Source organism: Helicoverpa armigera, chromosome 16 (assembly GCF_030705265.1).
Source record: "Helicoverpa armigera isolate CAAS_96S chromosome 16, ASM3070526v1, whole genome shotgun sequence".
In the NCBI taxonomy this organism is placed as follows: Eukaryota; Metazoa; Arthropoda; class Insecta; order Lepidoptera; family Noctuidae; genus Helicoverpa; species Helicoverpa armigera.
The window spans coordinates 5704298-5725318 of record NC_087135.1 but is presented as its reverse complement, the minus strand read 5'-3'; the positions used below and the strand labels follow the sequence as shown (position 1 = coordinate 5725318).

At 39.7% G+C, this 21021-nt stretch overlaps 1 protein-coding gene across 2 annotated transcripts in view; it reads right to left on the bottom strand.

The window, feature by feature from the left end:
* Nucleotides 1-322: 322 nt before the first annotated feature.
* Nucleotides 323-21021, bottom strand: part of LOC110380892 (protein TIS11) — a 29492-nt gene continuing 8793 nt past the window's right edge. The window contains exons 2-3 of one of the 2 annotated variants that reach the window (XM_021341045.3): nucleotides 8834-8872; nucleotides 323-3216 (exon numbers count right to left, since the gene is read on the bottom strand). In XM_021341045.3, the coding sequence (XP_021196720.2) occupies nucleotides 2491-3216; nucleotides 8834-8872 (765 nt within the window). In that variant the 3' untranslated portion in view covers nucleotides 323-2490. The remainder of the gene's footprint in view (nucleotides 3217-8833; nucleotides 8873-21021) is intronic. The other variant, XM_021341046.3, reaches the window with a different exon arrangement.

Here is a 21021-nt window from a genome sequence, read left to right as displayed (position 1 = left end):
AGTCATATATTTTAATCCGGGTTTTCCCTTTGTATTCATTCACCAAAAAAGTACCTATCAGCAGAAACTGTGTAAGAATATGACTCACTTGACTATTGAAATTAAAAGCCTAAACTATGGCTTCAATAATTTACTTCGAATAATACCCACCAGATAACTTTGGCGTAACAATTCTTACTGTATTGAAAATCTGTGTGTGTTTGGTTTGGTGTGTACCTATCTACCAGTGTACATTGTGAACTGTTTTTATATTAGACTAATATAAATTGGGTAAGAACAGTGCAAAGGATAAAACAAAGGGTGAAACAAAAAAAACATAAAATTAAACATTATTTTGACTATAATTCAATAAAAATGCAGATGAAAAAAAGTAACTTACAGGAGAAATGTCATAATTAAGCTTTATACTTAATTTTTTGTCCATAAGAAAATAGAATACGTAGTAGTCATTTTTGGAAGATTAACTTACAGTTGGAATTAAATTAAAAAATTAAATACTTAATTACAAGTGTCGTAGGTACTAAACTAACCTGTTATATTATATGACTCATGATATATTACTAACATTAAGTTACAAGAAGTCGTACAACTTAAATGTCGGTTTAAATACAAAAGAAATTAAATAAATCAGTTTTTAATGGTTTATAGTTTGTAATGAACTGATAATAAATAATAATCGTGATCTTTATGAACGCTTAAAAACTAAAAATTCCTTAACATTAGGTACAAAATTATTATCTTGTGGTCACCATGCAACGACTCGCTAAGAAAGGGAGAAAAACTGAAACTAAAAATAGTAAACAAAATAAAAAATACCATCTCGGTTCTATAAAGCTGAATAATAATTAAACACAAAACCAGTATTGGTCAAATGTCGTTTTATTGTAATACATTATAATAAAGAACTCGTAGATCTGACATGTAACAAAAATATCATCAATATGTGGCGCGAGGATACAGTCTCTTGGTAAGATTCGATAGCATACGATGGTTCTATCAGAATTTCTCCTAATCACTTACATTGGTCCCTTAATTTAAAGTTTAAACTTTGTTTTATATAAATATTATAAAATATCACACTTTAAATTCAAAAGAAAACTATTCTACTTGGAAACTAATCACTTAGCTCTGTCAAAGTAGGACTAAAGTAATAACTGTGCCAATTTGAATATTATATTCAAAAGGAGACAATAAATAAACAATATTCTATCTCGATCAACTAAAAATTAAATAAATCGATTTATCTCGTTTATAAAGTAAAAGGCACACTTTAGGCGGAGCGCGGGCGAGCGGGCAGCGGCAACGCCCGCGCCCCGCGCGGCGACCGCTCGCCGACAACAATTGTATAAACATGTTTCATATATTATTGTGTCATATCTTTATACAGGTTTATCGGTACGAGAGCTCGGGAGTTCGGCGGGCTAGTGCTCAGAGGCTCGGGCCTGGCGGTTTTTGCGAGGCGGACGCGAGCGCCGGGAGGGACTCGGCGCGACCACTACAAAAATAATCACCAAAACTTGGAACCGGTTTCGGGCCGCATCTCGTCCTCCTCGCACGAGACTAAAAGAAAAAAAAAAACTCTTGGCAGACTAGTCGAGCGCGGAGCGATCGTGCCGATAGTTCTCAGATGGGCCGGAGAAGATCGCTAGCGGTGTCGGCTAGCCGGAGATTATAGTACGGCACGCAGCCACAATTGAGCACTTTCGGTTTTGTCTGCCGAGGTCGACTATAATATTCGAGATTAATGAAACTGCAATAGTGACCCACAGGCCCATCGAGCTCCCGAGTGGTTGATCGACTGATTCTGTCCGTATCATGTATAGCAGTGACGGTAATAAAATAGTAACTTTGTGTGCTGGTGCAGAATCAGTCGAGTTAGTATATGGTAACGAGCCACGTCCCGGCGACGCGGGCCTCGTCCGTATGCGGTGCGGCATCGCAGCTGCTAGCTACAAAATAAAATAATTATTACAGTTAAAGAGACTCAAAATAAATAATAAATTATTATCTTAAACCCTTAAAAATAGATCACGAGCGCCTTCTCGCGGTACAGTACCGAGCGCGGATAGGCAGTACGAAATAAATAAAATGTTCTATAAGCTAACTTTACAGAGACCACCGCTCGGCGGAGGATCATCGGGAAGACTTCCGCGAGCTACACAATAAATATCTAATATTATAAGGTGCCATTTACAAGTGCGTGCCGATAACTAAAAATGTAGGTACAAAACCACTATACTTCACACCGCAAACTTTCGAGACGCCAGAAAACACTTCGTTTCGTTAACTTTATAAATTACAAGGCGAAGTAGCAAAATAGCATCGACAAACTGGAGATCATTTGTTGAGCGGGTGTGCGTGTGCGCAATGCGCGACGAGCGGACGCCGCTCGGGCGCTGGCTGGAAGACGTCGAGTAGGCACTAAGGTGACGGACGATCCTTATGCTATGTTCGGTATAAGTTAACTTAGGACTAGGCGGTTGCAAGGCCCTAGGCGATGACGAGATCCCCGAACGCCGACGAGAGACGATTGAACACGGGGAGTCGCTCCTCTTCGGGGTCGGGAGACTGCGTGCGACGGAAAGCGAATGCCGTGGCGTGCGCAGGAGGAGACATGGCAGGCGGCGAATGCGGCGCCAGCGGTGACTGCGGGGCCAGCGGAGAGTGCGGCGAGCGCGGCGAGCGCGGCGAGCGCGACCCGTCGCTCATGTACGAAGCCATGGAGCCGCCAGACGACAGGGACGCCAAGGAACCACCAGGGGACGTTGGTTCGCGGCGCCGCGCTTCTTCCGCATTGTGCACGAAGTGGCAGCGTGGCCCGTATGGACAGAACCCAACTGAGTGGAAAGTGCGACATAGCTCCGTCTTGTACTTAGGATGACGTTGTAGGTTGCGCAGTTCACGCATTCCATGGGCGAATTGGCATTTGTCGCCGTATTTGCACACGCCAGCTTCCTCGAAGGGTCTGCAGAGTTCGGTCTTGTATCTGCTGGTGGCTGGTGGAGGAGGAGCAGGTTCGCTTGTGGTGCGTTCGAGCCGGCGATGGCCCAGGCGGTCGAGCAAGCCGGCAAGAGCGCGATGTGCTGGCACGGAGGCGGCGCGGGCCAGCACGGGGTGCTGTTCCCAATTGACGGCACCAGATACAGCTCCGGCTCCAACTGGCCCAAGGGCTGCGCTCAGTGTGCCGTTCATAGTCTGCACTGGTCGAGATTGGTTCTGAAAAATGACAAAATATTTAATTAGTAAGAGTTTTGAAGTCTTCACGCGTACATTTAAACATTATAAAAACCAGTCACACAAGTAAATATATATCGTGCCAAAATGTACCTAAGTCAGTAAACATATTTTTCGAATTACTTTAAATGTATTTGTGTAGTCAAAAAAAAATACGGTCTAGAAGGGTCGGGTAGGTACCTGCTTGAGTTTACAAAAAGAAAGAAAAAAATCTACCCTAAGAACTGCTTTGCTCGTCTACCTGCTACGGATTCATCTCATTTCCATTAATGGTTTACATTGGTTGAAATGGTTAATGTTACCAATTAACCCAACTTTACAAAATGGTATTTTTGAAGCCCGAGGGTGCGTCGAATTTTAATTTTATGTTAACAACGACCCGATGGTGCTACGTCCGAAACCCTACCATGAATTATTTATTTTGGTAAATTTCCCAATTGCCATCAATATTCCCTTTCTAGAGATGTAACGTTTTGAGATGCAAATGTGTCGCGCATCTTTTGTTTTGCCAGAGCGTCGAACCTGAAGCTACAGAGCATCACCATAACAATACTGGTGTTCACGCGAGAGGCAGTTGACACGAGCCAGGCGGCTACAATCGCGGTGATTGTGCACTATTGTTCAGGCATCGCTACGCCTCGCCACTATGACGAATAATTGTCGCCGAGCTATTTAACGACACTTCGCGCGAGGGGCAACGGTCGGCGCGTGTCGTGTTAGATAACAGTACTTGGATACTGACTGATCTTTTAATGATGGACCACTCAAAGTCTATTAAATATTTGATCTGATGCCATAACATTACAATATCAAAAGAGTGGAACAGCAAAGCTTACCAGCAAGAAAGACAGCAAGGGAAGCTTCTAAACAATATTTTGGTGAAGTATGGTTTGCAAATGTTTGACAAGACAAGAGCATCCTGAAGGTCGGAGCCGATCAGAGTTCGACGCGGAACATGAGCTCTATACATAATGTATGATACGCCGCATCTTGTATGCGGCCTCAATCGATGTGAATGACACGTCATTGTATATTCTATTCGCCTCCGCCTCGTCCGGGGATCGTAAACACGCAAACACTTGTGTTTTGGAATATAACAGACAAATTATTATATGTTACTACGCTCTTTGTTAGCATGATGCTTAATAGCCATTAAAAATTTTCCGGTATCGCACCATTGGCAATAGTTCATACAACCCCAAATGAACATCTTAAAATTTTGGCAGGTATAGGCAGTCTCACCGTAGTTATTTACAACTAAGGCTGACTAAGTTTGCAGCAAACGGTAGGTAAACAATTACACACTAATGCTTTTAGTGCTGTATGAGCACCTATTGTTCACTATGAGGGCAATAGGCGACTACTCTTAAGGCTGCGTCTGCGCAGTAGCGATTTGTCCTTCACCAGAGATTGTTCGCTATGTACACATTACAGAAGGTAAAGGCAAGAAAACTGGTAGACAATGTAAGTAACAAAGGAAAGTTATCTTTGCCCTACTCCAAATATGTCGTTTTGTATGGAATTTATTGTTTGTAATATATTTCTGCCTAATGAAACAATATGGTCATGGAATAACGTCAAAGGCGAAAGTGAAGCAAACAAATGAGCGTGTCAGTACAATCACGGGTGAAATGTTGCAGTGAAAAGCCAGGGGTTAAGTTGGTGGCGGCCAAGTGTCGACGGAAAACGGTCGAGGCGTAATTAGAGAGTTATCAGAGCGGAACATTGGTTAAACGCTGCTTTCCATCGGACGTTGCGCTCGCGCAACCGAGCTCCAGGGAAAATTGTAATCACTGTCGATTTCAAATGGCCGCGGTCGTTGCGTTCGAAGCTGAGGGTAATCAGCCGGCAGCGCGTACTCCACGACTGCGCCTCGCATATTATAATAACACATGTTTAGACACTGGGTCTACGTCAACAGTTTACACTACCGGGCCAACAAACTAATCCATAACACTGTACTGGGTGTTTGTTTGGTAAATATAATTTTGGGTAAAGGATGGTGTAATGAACATTTCCAAAGATCCGGCGGCCAGCGGGCACAGGTCGCGCCTTGTGCTGTGTACTGTTTTGGTTAGCGCGCGATGTTGTCAACGTGACAAACACGCCGACCGCTCGGGCCAATGTGTTTGTGCTTCTCGTTACTAAGGTGGCAGCATGTTGCATAATGCTCTATGGCCAGATTATTTTAAGGCTTGTTCCAAGACTTGTTTACCCACACCAAATTAGAGATTTTTTTTTCATATTGGGGTGTATTTATTTAATTGAAGGGTGTATGTGAAAATGCTTGTCAGGCTAAGAAAATGAGTTGGCATGAATTGCTAAACCTAACTTTGAAAGAGTAAACAAACATGTATGTCACAAATATTCAGTTGTTAATACCAGAACGTACAAAGGGCAATGACATTTCGACAAATAAAAACACGAAACAAAATGTAAACTGTTGAGATTTTTACACAACGTAAATATAAGCAGTTGTGGTTTTATAAGACAGCCAATTCAAAAATATCTAAATTTAAAATTAGTTAAGATTACCTATGAACTAAGGCTTCGATTTTAAGATTTAAAGAAAATTTAAAAATATGTGTAGTCAGGAAGGTTATCGAACTCAGAGCAACGCTACGTATGCTCGCGTATTTACGTTGGCAATCACTGAAAATTTACACCTCTGCTTTACTGTCGATGCTTTCCGAACTCGAGGTCTCGCTAAATATATTCTCTTTCCAGATAACCTCTGAGGGCAACGGCATCGAACAACAAAGAACGCGAATTTAGGTTACTCATTTTCAGTACATAGGAACATATTCAACTTAATTCAAATGTGTCAATGTCTTTTTTGTGAAGGAAAACTCTATCATATGCCTAAAATAGTACCGTCTGATTAAACTGATCAAAACCTTAACCTATGGCTGCACATTCACAGTGACCTAGCCTGACCTTTATTGCAATCATTATAATTATGTATTGAATGAAGAGTTTCTTTGTGGCCATTTTGCTGGGTCGTCGTAACCGTCGTAAGTAACGTAACGAGCATGAATTCGAATCATTAAGACAGAGTGCCTTGCGACAATTGATACAGCTATATAACTCAAACAAGAGAACTGCTTAATTGAACGTTAATTGGTTCTAATCAAATGCGTTCTATATTTAAATGAACTTTTAACGATTTAAAACTCTCGGGCAGTCACAGTGCTCTCATCAGGATAGCAGTAAATAGTTAGCGACTAAAAAATACAGAACAAAATCATTAATTAACTTAATACCGTACAACGAACGTTGTGTTGTAGTATCAGCTATTAGAAGTAGTTGATATCTGAGGAGTCAAGCGAGGGTCTTGGCGATTGATCCCATCATGTTTATTGAATGATTGCGCGAAAACGATCGCAGTCGAGATGTTGCGGTCCCCTCTGACAGAGACCTAACAACAATCTCCTAATAATGACCAGAGTAGTCATTAACCTTTCAGTGTCTGTCGTCGTCGGCCCCTGCTTGCACAAATAAGTCGTTTGTTTCATTTTGTATGCAAGTTGCTAATTTGATGAGAACGTTGTTCCCCTTATGCATTTTCCTGTTCAAATAATGCAACATGGTATAGATTTCCCTCAAATCATTGAAATATAGAAAATACAGAGTAATGCGAGCTCACGCGAAATCGTGAACAATGGGTGAGTATTATGTGATTCACGCGGTGTCACTGCGTAGTTACTGCTCACTGGTATATCTAACACTTATGGTTATTTAAGTGGCGCATTTTACCACAATTAGACTGGCGTGTCGAGCCACGCTTACGACCAATACAATTATGAAACATATTAAAATAGAGACGCAAGCAATAAGTAACAAAGCGATACAATACAATGCTCTCCCACATTGTCCAGACATCCGTTGAAATGTTACCATATGATTTAAAACTGCGCTATAATTGCGTCGTTTGATTATTTTGTAACGCTTCATTATTGCACTATTATTGCAACGCATGTTTTTTTATATTATTAGTATTACTCATTAGCAAAGATTATGAAATATGATTAACTGGTTTAAAATTATTCAAAATCAGATAAGATATGAAATTGTGTTTTGAATGTGGTATTTTCTTTATAATAAGAACAACACAATAATATCGTTATTGTTGGCTGGGCTGTACAGCATTATGAATATGGTAAACGTATCCACGGCAGTTCACATAGTTAGCGACTGTTAGATGAGTAAGACCGGACGCCGAGCGTACCGCACGCATGCAGATGGGCACCGCGCCGTGATTGCAATGCGAGAACACACCGGCTAAGGTATAAATGCCATCACATGTCAACCGCTCCTCTTTATTTATATTACGAACACCTACCAAACGATTGTCTGCTGGTTTATTATATTAGACGAAATAATGGAAATGTATTTGAAGAAGTAAGAAGGTAATCATTAACATAGCGAAAAGGAAATCACGTAGTACCGGAGACAAGTTCCGAGAATTTGTAAAATTGCCCATTTGTAAAACTTTCCTGGTAAGCTGAACGTAAATTAGAATGCTTAGTTAATTTAATATTATCCTTGTTAGATACCTATCTTCCTAGAACTTTTTAAGTAGAAGCTATTGGATTTATTGGAAGTTGATGTAATGTTGTAATAGTGAACGAGACGTGATGTGAGTTGTTATGGCGACGGCGGGTGGGCCTGGCGAGCCGCATCACGCATACAGACGTTCACCTCGTCGTAGGCGCTGGCGACGCTACGGGTGCTGTGTTTATTGCGCGCGCGCCATAAAAGCTCGCGACTCGAGGTGAAGCGACCGTAAAGCAAATGTCAACAAAGGGCTTCGTTCAACTCGAGTATGTTTACCCCCCGGCCGCTCAAAGCGGAGGAAGCACGTCCCCCGGTCGGTCCGCTTTTAGCACCTCCTTATTTATAGATGCAACAAGACAACGCCGGCTCGGGGTTGATTTGCAAAACAGGACAGGTAAACAATTTGATCGTGGCAGTTGAAGACGTTCAGAATTCAAAAGCTTCTAATAATACAGCGTCTGCATAATGTTTACTATTTATGTCGTGTAGCGTGTCTTGCTGGAGCGTCATGACAACGGATCATTGTGTAGCGGTCATTAGTGACAAGCTGTTGGCCCTTACGTCAGCCGCGGGTCTAGTTGCAACAATTCCTTTGTCCGTGTAATTTTTATTGTTGCGTCACTACCGGGTTATACTTTCCCCGCAAATTGTTCGACATGTATGACTCACGCGAAGGTAATAACACAGATAAACACTTTCTGTGACTAATGCATCTTTGGCCCTTTTTGAGTCACTGTTAACATCGACGAGTATGGCATTAGGCGAGACCAGTCTATTATTAGTAAGCATGGATTTTGAAAGTTATGACTTATGCTGCTACTATGGGTGCATAGAACTAATTATCGTGTAGGTACCTAATTCCTATACAAAGAGATATGTGTCATGGGCACTACTTTCATAATCTTTACCAAAATGATGTATTTAAAAAAAAATACAGAGTAGTCCAGAAATGTTATTCTACATTTCTGATATACATTTTGCAATACTCTTTGTTTAATTTGATTTTGTCTAAGAATAGGTGTGTTGTTTTAACTGAACTTACAATGACAGTCTTTTCATCCAACTCGAAATCTGGACTCACCTGTGAAAAAAGAAAACAAAAATAAGTTGTGGAAGAAAGTTATTATCAAAATGAACAGTAGGAAAGAGAACTACATCTCGATTATCCCTTAAAGTTCCTAATAAATAAAACAAAACATTTTGTAAGGATTTTTCTAATCGTTATTCCTTATTTGCCATATCTAGAAGCTAGAATCACCTCAATTGGCCGCACTGAATGCAGTATGTTATGTATGATATTAGTTTACGAGCTAATAGTATACAACCCCAATATATCCAAGCAGTAGTAGTCTTAACCGGTCTCCGTTGAAAGCGATAGCACTTCCTATAAGAAAGTAAAACGTACTCCGCTAGTCGTCCGGAAAACTTACACAGACGGCCCGATATAACTGAACTGATTAAATTAGACAGAATAGACTTCTCGACGTTTGCCAAAGCAATGGTCTGGTTATAATTGAAAATAATTGCGAGAGTAATACAGCAATTACTGCTTTACTGGCGTTTTATGATGTTTTTATTGCAACTGACTACGCCTCGTGGTTAGAAGGAGTCAGAAGTGTTATGCAAGCATCTAATATCAGTAATTAAACTATAACGTTGGTCATTGATATTAGGCTGCTTATGGTATCAGCTTCTGCTTTATAAGTAATGCGATATAAATATGGTCTTACTTAGAAACTATTGTGTGAGAAGACGTTATGTCGCTTTTTAAATTATGCCTGTGTGAGTATACATGCTTAGTTGCGACAATCCACTGTGAATTTATTTCTTGTATCAGGCATTCAACATTGAAATTTCGATAGTACACATAGAATTAATTTACAAACGTCCTTCACACGTAGCGATACAATGCGATAATGCCCACATTTTCCGCTCCTAGTTACGAACGAATAAGTATCTACTTGTGTTCATTCCACACAATTAACTGCTAAGTTAGTTGCACGTGAAAATTACTAGCAACAATACTGATATTACGCCACCGCGTTTAGACGTGCGGTGTCACGACCCGAGCCGGTAATGGGAGACTTCGTTTCTAACGCAACTGGGTGATCTCTAATTGAACCCGGCAGCGCGCGAAGGTCTTGTACGGATCACGAACTTAGCAACACAATCTTATTGACCGAATGAGCTCCGTTGTTAGCGAGATCGTTGTAAATTGAAAAGATTTTACTTCATCGTTACGTAAAAGGAACTAAGTTTACAGAAAAAACTGCTGAATTGGTGATCGCGCTATTACAAAGTGAGAGTGTATTTGTTTACTTCCTATATTTATTTATTCTGCAGTGTTATCTGCAACAATGTATAATCCACCTTATCTAGCAATTTATAATCTTTTATTGAAATTTGTGCCCCACTTATTGAACCCCTTTAGAAATGTATCGTTATCAAGGCGTCGCCGGTCGCCATATTGTCTGCCAAGCATAATCGCGTCGACAGGGATTTGATGAGGCATTCTTTCAGTTGAGTGTAACCGCAAACAGTAACTTCAAGTTACGCCAAAAATATACTCGATGTTTTTGACAGAAGTTTAACTTTAATAATATCGACTACAATAGTGAATAGTTTTTTCAGAAAAATTCCCTAATTATATATCCTCAGATAATATTATGTAGTTCCAGAAATAACAACTAAGATGGTGGTTTCTAACCTAAGAAGAAGGGAGTTAAAATTAATTTACATGTCCTATCACTCGCTAATTCGTGAGTGTTGCGATGCTAACTTTACCCCGCGGCCATTTCCTTATTACAATTACAAGCACACAATATAAATTCATCATCACGTGTCTGGTAAAACGCAAGTATTCATGGCGCCTGGGTTTTGCGACGATCGTCGGGCAACGGGCTCGATCAACGAAGCAATCGGGGCCACTTGTACTAATGAAACACTTCAATTGAATTGGGGACATTAATTCAGCAGGCGTATCACGCTACTGTTTACATTGCCACTAAATAAAAATAGTTTGCATTGCACATGGAAAAGTACTGAATGCCAGACCCAGTAATAATTTAATAATAACCGCAATTAAGTGTTTTACTTTGCTCACTTGGTGTATTCTTAATCTTGTTCAAATACAAGAAATGTGGTACAATATTTGTTCCAACTAAGTACATAAGTGGATGACGAATAGACTAAATAACCCTTGTAGGAACATACTTTTATTAATGCCTTTATTATTTTTAGTTTTCAAGTAATTGCTTCACACGTTTTAGTGTTAATTAGTCGTGAGATTAGGTGGAGTCAGACAATGAACTCGTTTGCAAGGTTCTAGTAGCAGAAATCACTATGTATTTAATGTAATTTAATTTAAACCTAGAACCTGTTGTTAATATTTCCAACGTAAGGTAATTTTGATGCAAAAGTTCAGGTGTCTTTGTAAAATTCAATTATATTCTTTTGATTAATATTCCCAATAATCGTTTTACGGCAGTCAGGTAAAAATATATCAATCGATAAATACTAGTCACTTGCATAGAGCCTTGTTCACAATATTCAACAAACTAGTCTAATTTATTACGAGATTATCGCTGACGTGTTTGCCTTGTGGCAACCGAATGCTCGATTAAAATGGGTACCCTAAGTTTACATATTCATAACAAATTATGACTTGATCAACAGGATTGTTGATAGTGGCCTGGCATTAACACTGTTGGCTCCTATTACAACACAAATGACTATACCATTGCAGTGATTGAACTTGATTAATATTAAATTTCATATTTAAGTATTCAAGCACGCAATGGCGCTGAGGTAGCAAATGAGCGATGGGTCCATTCAGTGTTTGTAACCTTAACCCGTGGCCCTAATAGTGTCAATGAGTTAACATTTACAAGTAACCAGCACAAACCTCATAGTGTTAATAAATACATAATATGTATGTATATGCAAGGTACGAGTATGTTCTATTAAAGTTAGAAACGTAAAACGCCAAAAAAGATTTCGAACACCATCATGACGTTATCTTCATCTTATTTAGACGAAACAAAAACAACGTTTGGGTCTAGAATTTAAAAGCATTAACCCAGATTAAAAAACCAACCCACTGAAAAAGTTTTGAAACATACTCGTTCAAAAAAGTTCAAAGTTCAAAATCAAAGCATTTGACACCAATTGGTATTCAAATAAGATTCTACAAAAAACTTGAAAGCCAATTGACTAATATTGAAGATCAGCCGGCACGACCTTGAAGATACAAAGAGTTCGCCGGCCAAATATTAATTAATTATTTATAACATAACTCGTTTGGCCAGTCCGTGGCTTGCGTGTTGATTCTCCACTCCACATTAAGATCCGGACACTGATCGATGATATAGAATCGACAGTACTACGCGTTTAAGCTGAGTGCCTAAGATCGTCGTCATCAATGGATTTGTAAAATTGAAGTTTGAAAAGTTGATGACACAGTTTAGAAGCTTTCAATCAGGAATTAGGACCATAAAGAACAAAATGAGGCTTTGTTTGAATAAATTCCGATGCGTTACAAATTGTTATAATGTTACTGAGACATTAGGTTACGCGGATCTACGGTACGGTTAGTCCAGCGTGATGCACGCGACAGCTACTGCTGATGTTGCAATCACATGTAGAGACTGTCACGCAACCTCTGTGTAGCAAACGTTTTAACTATGGTTGGATTTCCTCGACCTATTTTTAATAGTATAATAAACCGACAATTTTCACAGTTTTAAGTTCAAGTTTTGGATAATAGAGCCGAAAATTTTACCATTCAGCTTATTCAACGGTTGAAAGCAGAGAGAAAGAGGATTTAAAATAATCATTATAACGTGATGTTTAAAAGTCTCATTCTCGATTATTCGATTTCATTTATAATCAAAGACTTGTGAAACGACGCCGTTTGCGCAAAGCTATTAAGCGGATAAGGGCTTGTCGATGGAAGACCTTCGAATGGCTAATGAAAATCCACCACAGCAGTAATTTTCGAAAGGAAGGTGGCATGTAAATTGTACAGCTAGAATATTTTTTGTCTAGACCCCGGAACAACATGAGTAAAAAACGTTTTTTACTCATGTGCCGGAACTGCATTTCGGAAGGTCGGGACGGGACGAGACGGCCTTGCCGCCGGCTGTGCCACTTTCTCCGCTGCAGATCAAGAGCCCACGTGCGTTACGTATACTCTACAAAACAATACATGTTCCACAAGCTCTGTTACGCCGACGCATTCTTTGGAACAGCTGACATAATCACCCAAAATTACAGCGTATCTATGCACGGACAAACCGAGGACAATACAGATTACATTAGAGGCGGTATCTTCAGCAACTTGGTTAATAAACGAAGCCTTGGTCTCAGACTGTGACGAGACATTCTCTTTCCATAACAATAATTGTGACCCAGTGTTTCGTCATAATGTGCGTATCATTTAAAGATGTAAGTATCTTGAATAGATGTGGGTTTTACCATCTTTGTATTTAAAAAGTGGTTTGTTTGAACATTTACGTAAACTAAATTAACACAAACTTGGTTTCGATAGCCACTTATTTCCCTGAGAGAATATTATCCTATCTTACTTTAATTAAGCTTGATTGAATCTAATTACCTTATTGTGAGGTTGCAAACGGGTTTTAAATAATTCATTGTGAAAAGGTTGCTTAAAGTGCAATAGCTTACTGCACAATCACTTCAAAATTCTTGCCATTCATTGAATTTGTGAATAAAATGAATATTGAATTAAACATTGTTGTCACGAAAATTTGCCTTTTTTGGAATTAACTTTTTACGCTCGATTTTGATACCGCAGGTACAAGCGTATACCTGATAACCAATCTGTCGTTATTACGTTAGAATAACGGTATCTATGTTAATATGTTTTATGTCATTGCAAAGGCCTGGGTAAAGCAATTTGAAGACCATTAAATTAGCCAAAAAAATTGGCTCAAAATATTTATGTAACTTGACCACAGTCGGCCATTAAGGCAAGTGTGAAATTGCCTTACTACGTAATTATCATAGAAACTGTGATTTACGTAAAATTTAACAGACGTGGTCATCGAAATTGGTTTTGACGAACAAACGCTATGTTGTGTCAAAATGGGTGAAATCGAAGGTTGTCGTGCAACGCAATGGTGGCGTTGCAGCTAGTTTCGGCAAGTGTTAGCAGTAGGCAGTACGTGCCGCGCCGCTAACCGCCGTCGTTAAGCAACATCAATTCACTGAAATAGTGGATTAGCCACATTTGCCACGCAGCCGATACGCCCACTTCGCCGCGGATTTATTGCCATAACATTTAAATTACTTATAATGTCCTCAAAAAGTTAAACTTGCCAGTAACTACAATAATAATTTGTCTAACATTCAGCCATGTAAAATAAAATCAAATCATTATATATTATGATAATGAGCAAACAAACACTGTACGCAGATAAAGTTGATCAACAACAAACTGTATGAAAACAAGAGTGTTTATCAGACAGTATTAAAAATAATACGTTTTAGCATTTTCGTTGTTAAAAGCTAACTGAGGTAGTTGATAATTGGAAATTATGTGATGTATGAAAATATGATGAACAGAAATAATATGAGTTGAAATACAATCAACGGTCGGCCGCGGCGTGGTAAGGTAAGTAGGTGTGTGAGTGGGTGACCTTCATAGGAGGACCAGGCGAATGGGCTCATCAACGCCGCTCCACCACTCTACACATTTAAAATGGCTTTAATTAATGACTTGAATGCTACTTTAATATTATTATTACCGTACATTTAAAAATGTAAGGCGATGCATTTTTTTTTGTTGCAACAGATCAAAATAAAGACCCGACAATTTTAATGGCTTCTAAACTTTAATTAATGTACTCTGTTCAAGTTAGCATTAGCATCTTATTTTGTTTTCCTGTCTCGGTAAATTGTCCCTCAAGTGGCAGTCATCAATTGATGAATTGAGCCCATAATAATAATTCAGTTCATTTAGGGGTCTTGGTGTGAGGGGTAAGATGTCGCGGGGGGCGACGGAAGCGGTCCAACGTGCGGGACACATTGTGCGAACATGGCCGCCTTCACTGGACGACGTCTTCCTTTGCTAATTACTTGTTATTATGTCTGCAACAACAGATGTGTAACATCCGCTCCTAACGCGCTTTAGTCCTTTTTCAGCGCAAATTCATTAAATGGTGTCTTCATAAGTCATAATCATAATTCCCTATGAGGAATGATTCTGACTCACTAGTTTCCGTCATTCAAGGAAAACAAAAGTTAAGTTAGAAGGTTATTGGTGTTAAATCATATGCTTTGCAAATGTAATTCATTTCAGAGCGCGTTTAAACCAAATTATTTATGGTGTTTAATTTAAGATGGCGGCGGTTGCGTACATATACGTTAGCGAAATATTGAAAACGAATTGTCAAAGGGTTTAAATCTTGCCGTAGAAGCAAAATAAATAATTTGCATAGTAAACTGCAGAGAATATAATGGAGCGGGATAGTATGTGCGCTGTGCAGTTGTTAAAAGCGAGTAGATTAACAGATAGTTGAGGACTAGGCAGGCAAGTAGTAATAGCGAGCGGTTCTATTACAAACAAAAATAGAGAACAAGCGGGCGATTACATCTAGTTTCACTTTCGTTGGAGGCACATGCGGGTCAGCGCGGTGCATCCATGCGCTTGCGCCGCACCGCCCGCGCACACCGGTGGCCTCGAGTTGCGTTCACATTGCGTGCACTTACTATTTAACTTGAATATTGCTAATTTACTATTGACAGGGCAATAATTTACAATATGTACCTATATTTCATTGATGATAGCCATAAATATTGAGATACGGGGCGAAATGATGACTTTTTGCAGACTCTGGTTTTTATAATATTTACTTAGTGCATTTTCTTGATGAATATTCGTAGCCACTACCTATACGTACTTTACAACAACTTCTTTGAGTGTAAGTCAATAAATACCGGCTCTTAGTTAAGTCACAACAAACATTGTGATGAAACGTAGCACAAGTTGAACAAACTGTCATAAAGTAAGCTCTGAGCAATGATACGGGCTCGTCGTTAGGTCAAATGAGATAACTTATGAACTGGCTGTACTAGTTTTGGATAAGTTATCAATGTGCGTCACAATATGATTATTTTTAAAAACTAGTCTACATTTCAACGTGATGTTACCTACTTGGGGCAAACCGACTTAAAATTTGATAGAGTAAAATGTTAATTGATGGGCGTGGAAACTTAAAGCATTTTTGTCATCCAGGTTTAAATGCAATTTTAGACAGCACTTGAGACTTATTCAGAAATCCATAAAAAAATCTTGTCGCTTGTTATCGACTTGATGGATAACAAAGGCGAAATGAAGTTCAATATTTTGTGGAGTCACGCGGTCATGGAAAGCAGTCACAATTACGTGAAACTGGTACCTATTCGTTACCGTAAGCCGTTTTCCACGAGTGCCCATCGAAGCATGGCTTTCCACGTCATGGCATAGACCACCCCATTTGTCACGGTGATGCTTCTGCCTATCCACTTGGCGTGTTCTGCAGCAGCGTATAAGTTACACAATCGCTTCATAATTCTTATAATCGGCAGTTTCTGCTGAAGGTAAGTTTTTGAAACGGCACGTGTATTTGCAAGAATTGCTAGTCGTGGTTCTTACCAGAATATGTCAGATACATGGTTAATTTATTAACATTTTGAGGAGGGTTAGGTAATGTTATGAGGTGGGTAGCAGTGGTGCGCATTTCACGGGCCCTTGAGCACGGGCAGGTACGTTCCACTCGCGGGAGCACCGATGCGCAAACGCACCGATTTGATAATGCACAGTATTGTTGCATAGAATGCAGTAAGGGCAAGTTCCACCTGTTTCAAACCTGTTATTAATAATATCACGCTCACTGCACTACTTAACTTTGCTCAATGATTAAAACATTTCTTACTAGGTATAAAGTGCACAAAAACGAGACGGCTAGACATTATTTCACTTAAATGAATGATCATTGTATTATTCAAGTGTTTCCACTGTATTTTTCTTTTCCTACTTCTTTATTCAAATGTGTGTCAAGGAAACGAAAATTATTTTGTTCACACTTAAACAATGGCTGCACCAGGATATATTATTATTAATAGGGCTGCACTAAGTGGACTACATTTTTAATTAGGAAACTTCACTTATACATGCGTAGACCCAGTGTAATAAATAAAATACATTCAAGCAAGATGAATAAAATTAAACATTGAATAACAATCAATTGGTGGTGGGTATAATATGATTGATACTCATGCATGACTGGCCACAATTGAATAATCTAAGCTTAGAAGTGTTACGGCACGCAAGCCTCAGCTATCGGCCGAAGCATCTCTAAGCTCGGATAGTAACCACATTACGTAATTAGGTTTTGTGGAGCTTTTTATATCATCTATTGAAGTTTCGTTAAGGATGTTGCACACTAGCTGTTGTAAATTGGTTTTCTATTATTATTGGAGATCAGTAAAACTATGAAAAAGAAATCTGCAAATGAATTAAAAACATTTTTCTTGACTCACGCGAAAATTTTACAAATATAACTTGAAGATTTATATTTACATCACGTTTAGGTTTAAAAGCAATTTATCAACAACAAAAACTCATAACCTCAAATGATTACATTAAATGTAATTTTCACGCGTTAAAAATTATAGTGTACGCTCCGCCTAAATAGACGTTTCGGTTCGTGCACGAAGCAGGAAGTGTTTGTGGCAGCGAAACCTTGCGAAGTTCAACGGCTGGTGATGACAAGACCCACGCACCCAGCACTGTGGCAACACATTTTATATTCGCTTCCGCTACAAGAGAAAACTGACCTATGAACCATGCTGCATGTTGCAATCAAACATTTGAGATTCCCTATGCATTATGCAACTACGACTGACTTCGGTATCGTCACCATTATGGTGAACTTACAGGATTTGTTGGTGTTTAATAGGAAATTAGTCATTATATTATAAAAGTTTAATTGGGTAATGTAGACCTAACCAAGCAACAGTCACGTGAATGTTTAATAAACCTGGTAAGCTTGAAATTGCTGCAATCGTCTGGTCGATAACATTTATGCAATCGATTATATTATAACGACTACTTCAACACGTTGAACATTGCGGTGTTAGAAACCAATAAAGTTAGCAATAAACTAAGAGGAATCATTAAGTCTGAAATTGACACGATGGATGGTGCAGTATGACATGGGTTACGTAAAGGCGAGTGGACCGACACTGACCTACCGACGACGGCCGGCCGCGCCACTTTCCTTTCATTATTGACACACTATCTATAAACGGGCAACCACTATCGCTAAGCTTAGGTACGTGATTGCCGATATAAACACGAACAATGCCGAGCGTACAAAAGATGGATACGGTTCAAAAGTGTTCATAAAAACCACTTAAAATCGCATATGCTCGCCATGTCAAACAATATTTACAAGTTTACAATACAACGGATGTGTGATTTTGGCCAGGGCAAGGCTTCAACTGAAGTTTACACTTAAGAATTTGTGAAAAATAAACAATGCCACATCCAATGTTTGGATCATGTTTTTACAAGGCAAACAATCTTAGTCTGCGGGTGGTGGGTCTTCGAGTGTTGCAAAATATTACACAGCAATTACATATATGTGACGTGATGTCCAACGTAATGAGGATTGCAGACGTTTGATACAACGCAACTTGTATACAGTGTGTGCGTATTTATGCTTTGGAACATTTTCAGCGCTGCCAATGGGCGTTTTTCCACTCACCGGCCCGGCACCGACACCGGCACGGTGCCGGTTCCGGTGCCGGTGCCGGGGAAGCAAAAATGTACAGAAAAGTATGGCTCGTTTTTTCACTTGCCGGCGCCGGCGCCGATCCGGCGTTGGTTCCCGCCGGCGTCGGCGCCGGCGCCGGAGTAGCAAGCTTCCCACCCGGTCCCGGCCCGGCAAACTGCATGTGTATTGCGTATGAATTGTAAACGTGTGCATGTATGAGTGTGCGTAATATTTCAAATAGGGTATAATATGTTCCTTCTAGCTATCTGACTTTCAGTATTGGATGAATCCAAAATTCGACGTCTCTGCGTCGGTATTTGCGTCGTAGATGTAAAAGATATAACAAATACAGTCGACGACTTGACGATAACATTGTTAGGTATCTACGCGTTGTACTATACGTGTAGTCGTGTTGAAGTCCGTGTCAGTTACTGTACCAGTCACCGGGCGTAAACCGGCATCGACACGGGCGCAGTGGAAAAACGAAGCCCCGGCGCTCGTGCCGGTGCCGTGCCGGTGCCGGGCCGGTGAGTGGAAAAACGCCCAATGGCTTTATTGTATGCCCTTACAGATATGATAGTAGATAGATAGCTGGCGTTGTTACAATAAACATCGACGTTAATAAAGAACGTTAATTTAACTTTTCTCTTGTTGCATGTATCCTATTAATCTGCATGATGTAGTGAGTATCTGGAACTACACCCAGTTAAGTATCAATTTAAGTAATAGATGTAACTATGTATTTTGAAATAAGGTCATTACAGAGCTACGTGCTGCGTGCAGCATACAGCAAATCAATTGAGTTCAGCTGATTATACCGAAGTGGCTGTTAAATTTAAATGAGTTATTCTTTGCAATGACTAAACATTAAACTAAGGTTAGTGGAACCCGGACACATATAGTTAACTTACAATACAATAATATATCGGGTCGAGTGACGCATCAACTGTGTACCTACATAAGGTCGTACGATAGCAACCCGGTTGCGTAGCAAATGTTTTAAAGTTTATGTTAATGCGTGTAAATACAATACACATAGGGCAATGAGTTGTTTCAAATATTCTACGTGAACGTACCTACCTAATTACTAATAAACATGGCTACCTTATCGGTCACGCTTGGAATGCGCCACACTGCTACGCGTATTTACATCCAAAAAGTAATAACTTGCTGCTAGAAAGAGAATTCAAATAGTTGACTGGAAGACAATTTTTTTCAAAGACACGAATGTACTGATTAAATAAATGTATGTAAGATTAAATGAATCCGAGTACGTTTTAAGTTTCCTTTAAAATGTTGTGGTAGCAATTAAGGTAGTGTAAAATAAAGTTGTAGTACCTAGGTCAGGAATATGACACCTACCATAAAAAGTGAAAGAGTTCGAAAGTTCACTTCCTGCAAAGCAGGCGCATAAGATATCGCAGCACGCGCGGATTATAATCACATCGCGATACCTAACTCCGCGTTTGTGCAACACGCTTATGCAAACTGCAATCGCGCGAAACATGTGCAATGTATGACAATTAGGGCTGCTGCTTTAGTGCCGCGACTTCTAATTAATATTAGAGCAACTTAAGAAGGCTCCCATAAGGACAGACTAGGACACCCTTGTCTGGACTGGCGTCTTTGGGCGACCATGAAATGTTACGGTGACCGATTAACTTAGTTCCGCTCCAAAGGCACGATCTGGTCCCTAATTTGAAAGAAGTTGGTTTCTTACCGTGAAATAACGAAATAACTGAGGGCAAACCTCAAAATGAAAAAGTTAATGCAAGTACGGTGGAGGAAGAGTGACGTCGGTGTCACCGGCGCCAATGCTGATGTTTCCAGCGACAGAGTGGCGCGGCGCTGGGCCGAGACAGCTCCTCTCCGCTCGGCCGTGTTATTACGAAACAAGAAAAGAAAGTTAAGATCGTTTCGGCCGAGAGAATGTAGAACCAGTGGGCTCATAGCCAGCACTGCAGCGCACTGTTGTGCCATATTACATCCTCGGGTTGTCCCCACTGCGCTCGTGATGTAATCGCGGCTTTACCTTAACTTGCACTTCTTTATTTGTTTACTTAATAACAAGCACACTTTAACTTGAATGTAATTAAAATTGAGAATTAAGTTATGCTACTTACTAAGCACAGAAACGAAGAAATTTATCATTTCAAGGTTTCAAATTATATTAAAATACATAAACTAGAAAATATGGAAACAATTTTGGAGTTGTGGATATAAAGTAATATAAATGTAGCAAACACAACGTTATCTGTGATAAAATTTCTGTAAAATCGCGCAATTCTAACACTAAACTAAATTATTGTGCAAAATCTAGTTCTACGACCTACAAAACTGACCCTCTTAAACTTAACCAGATTATCAGAATGTTTTGCTATTGCATAACTTGATGTGTTCTTTACGAGCAATTATGTAAAGCGGTGGATCGCGTCGAGCTCAAGTAGGT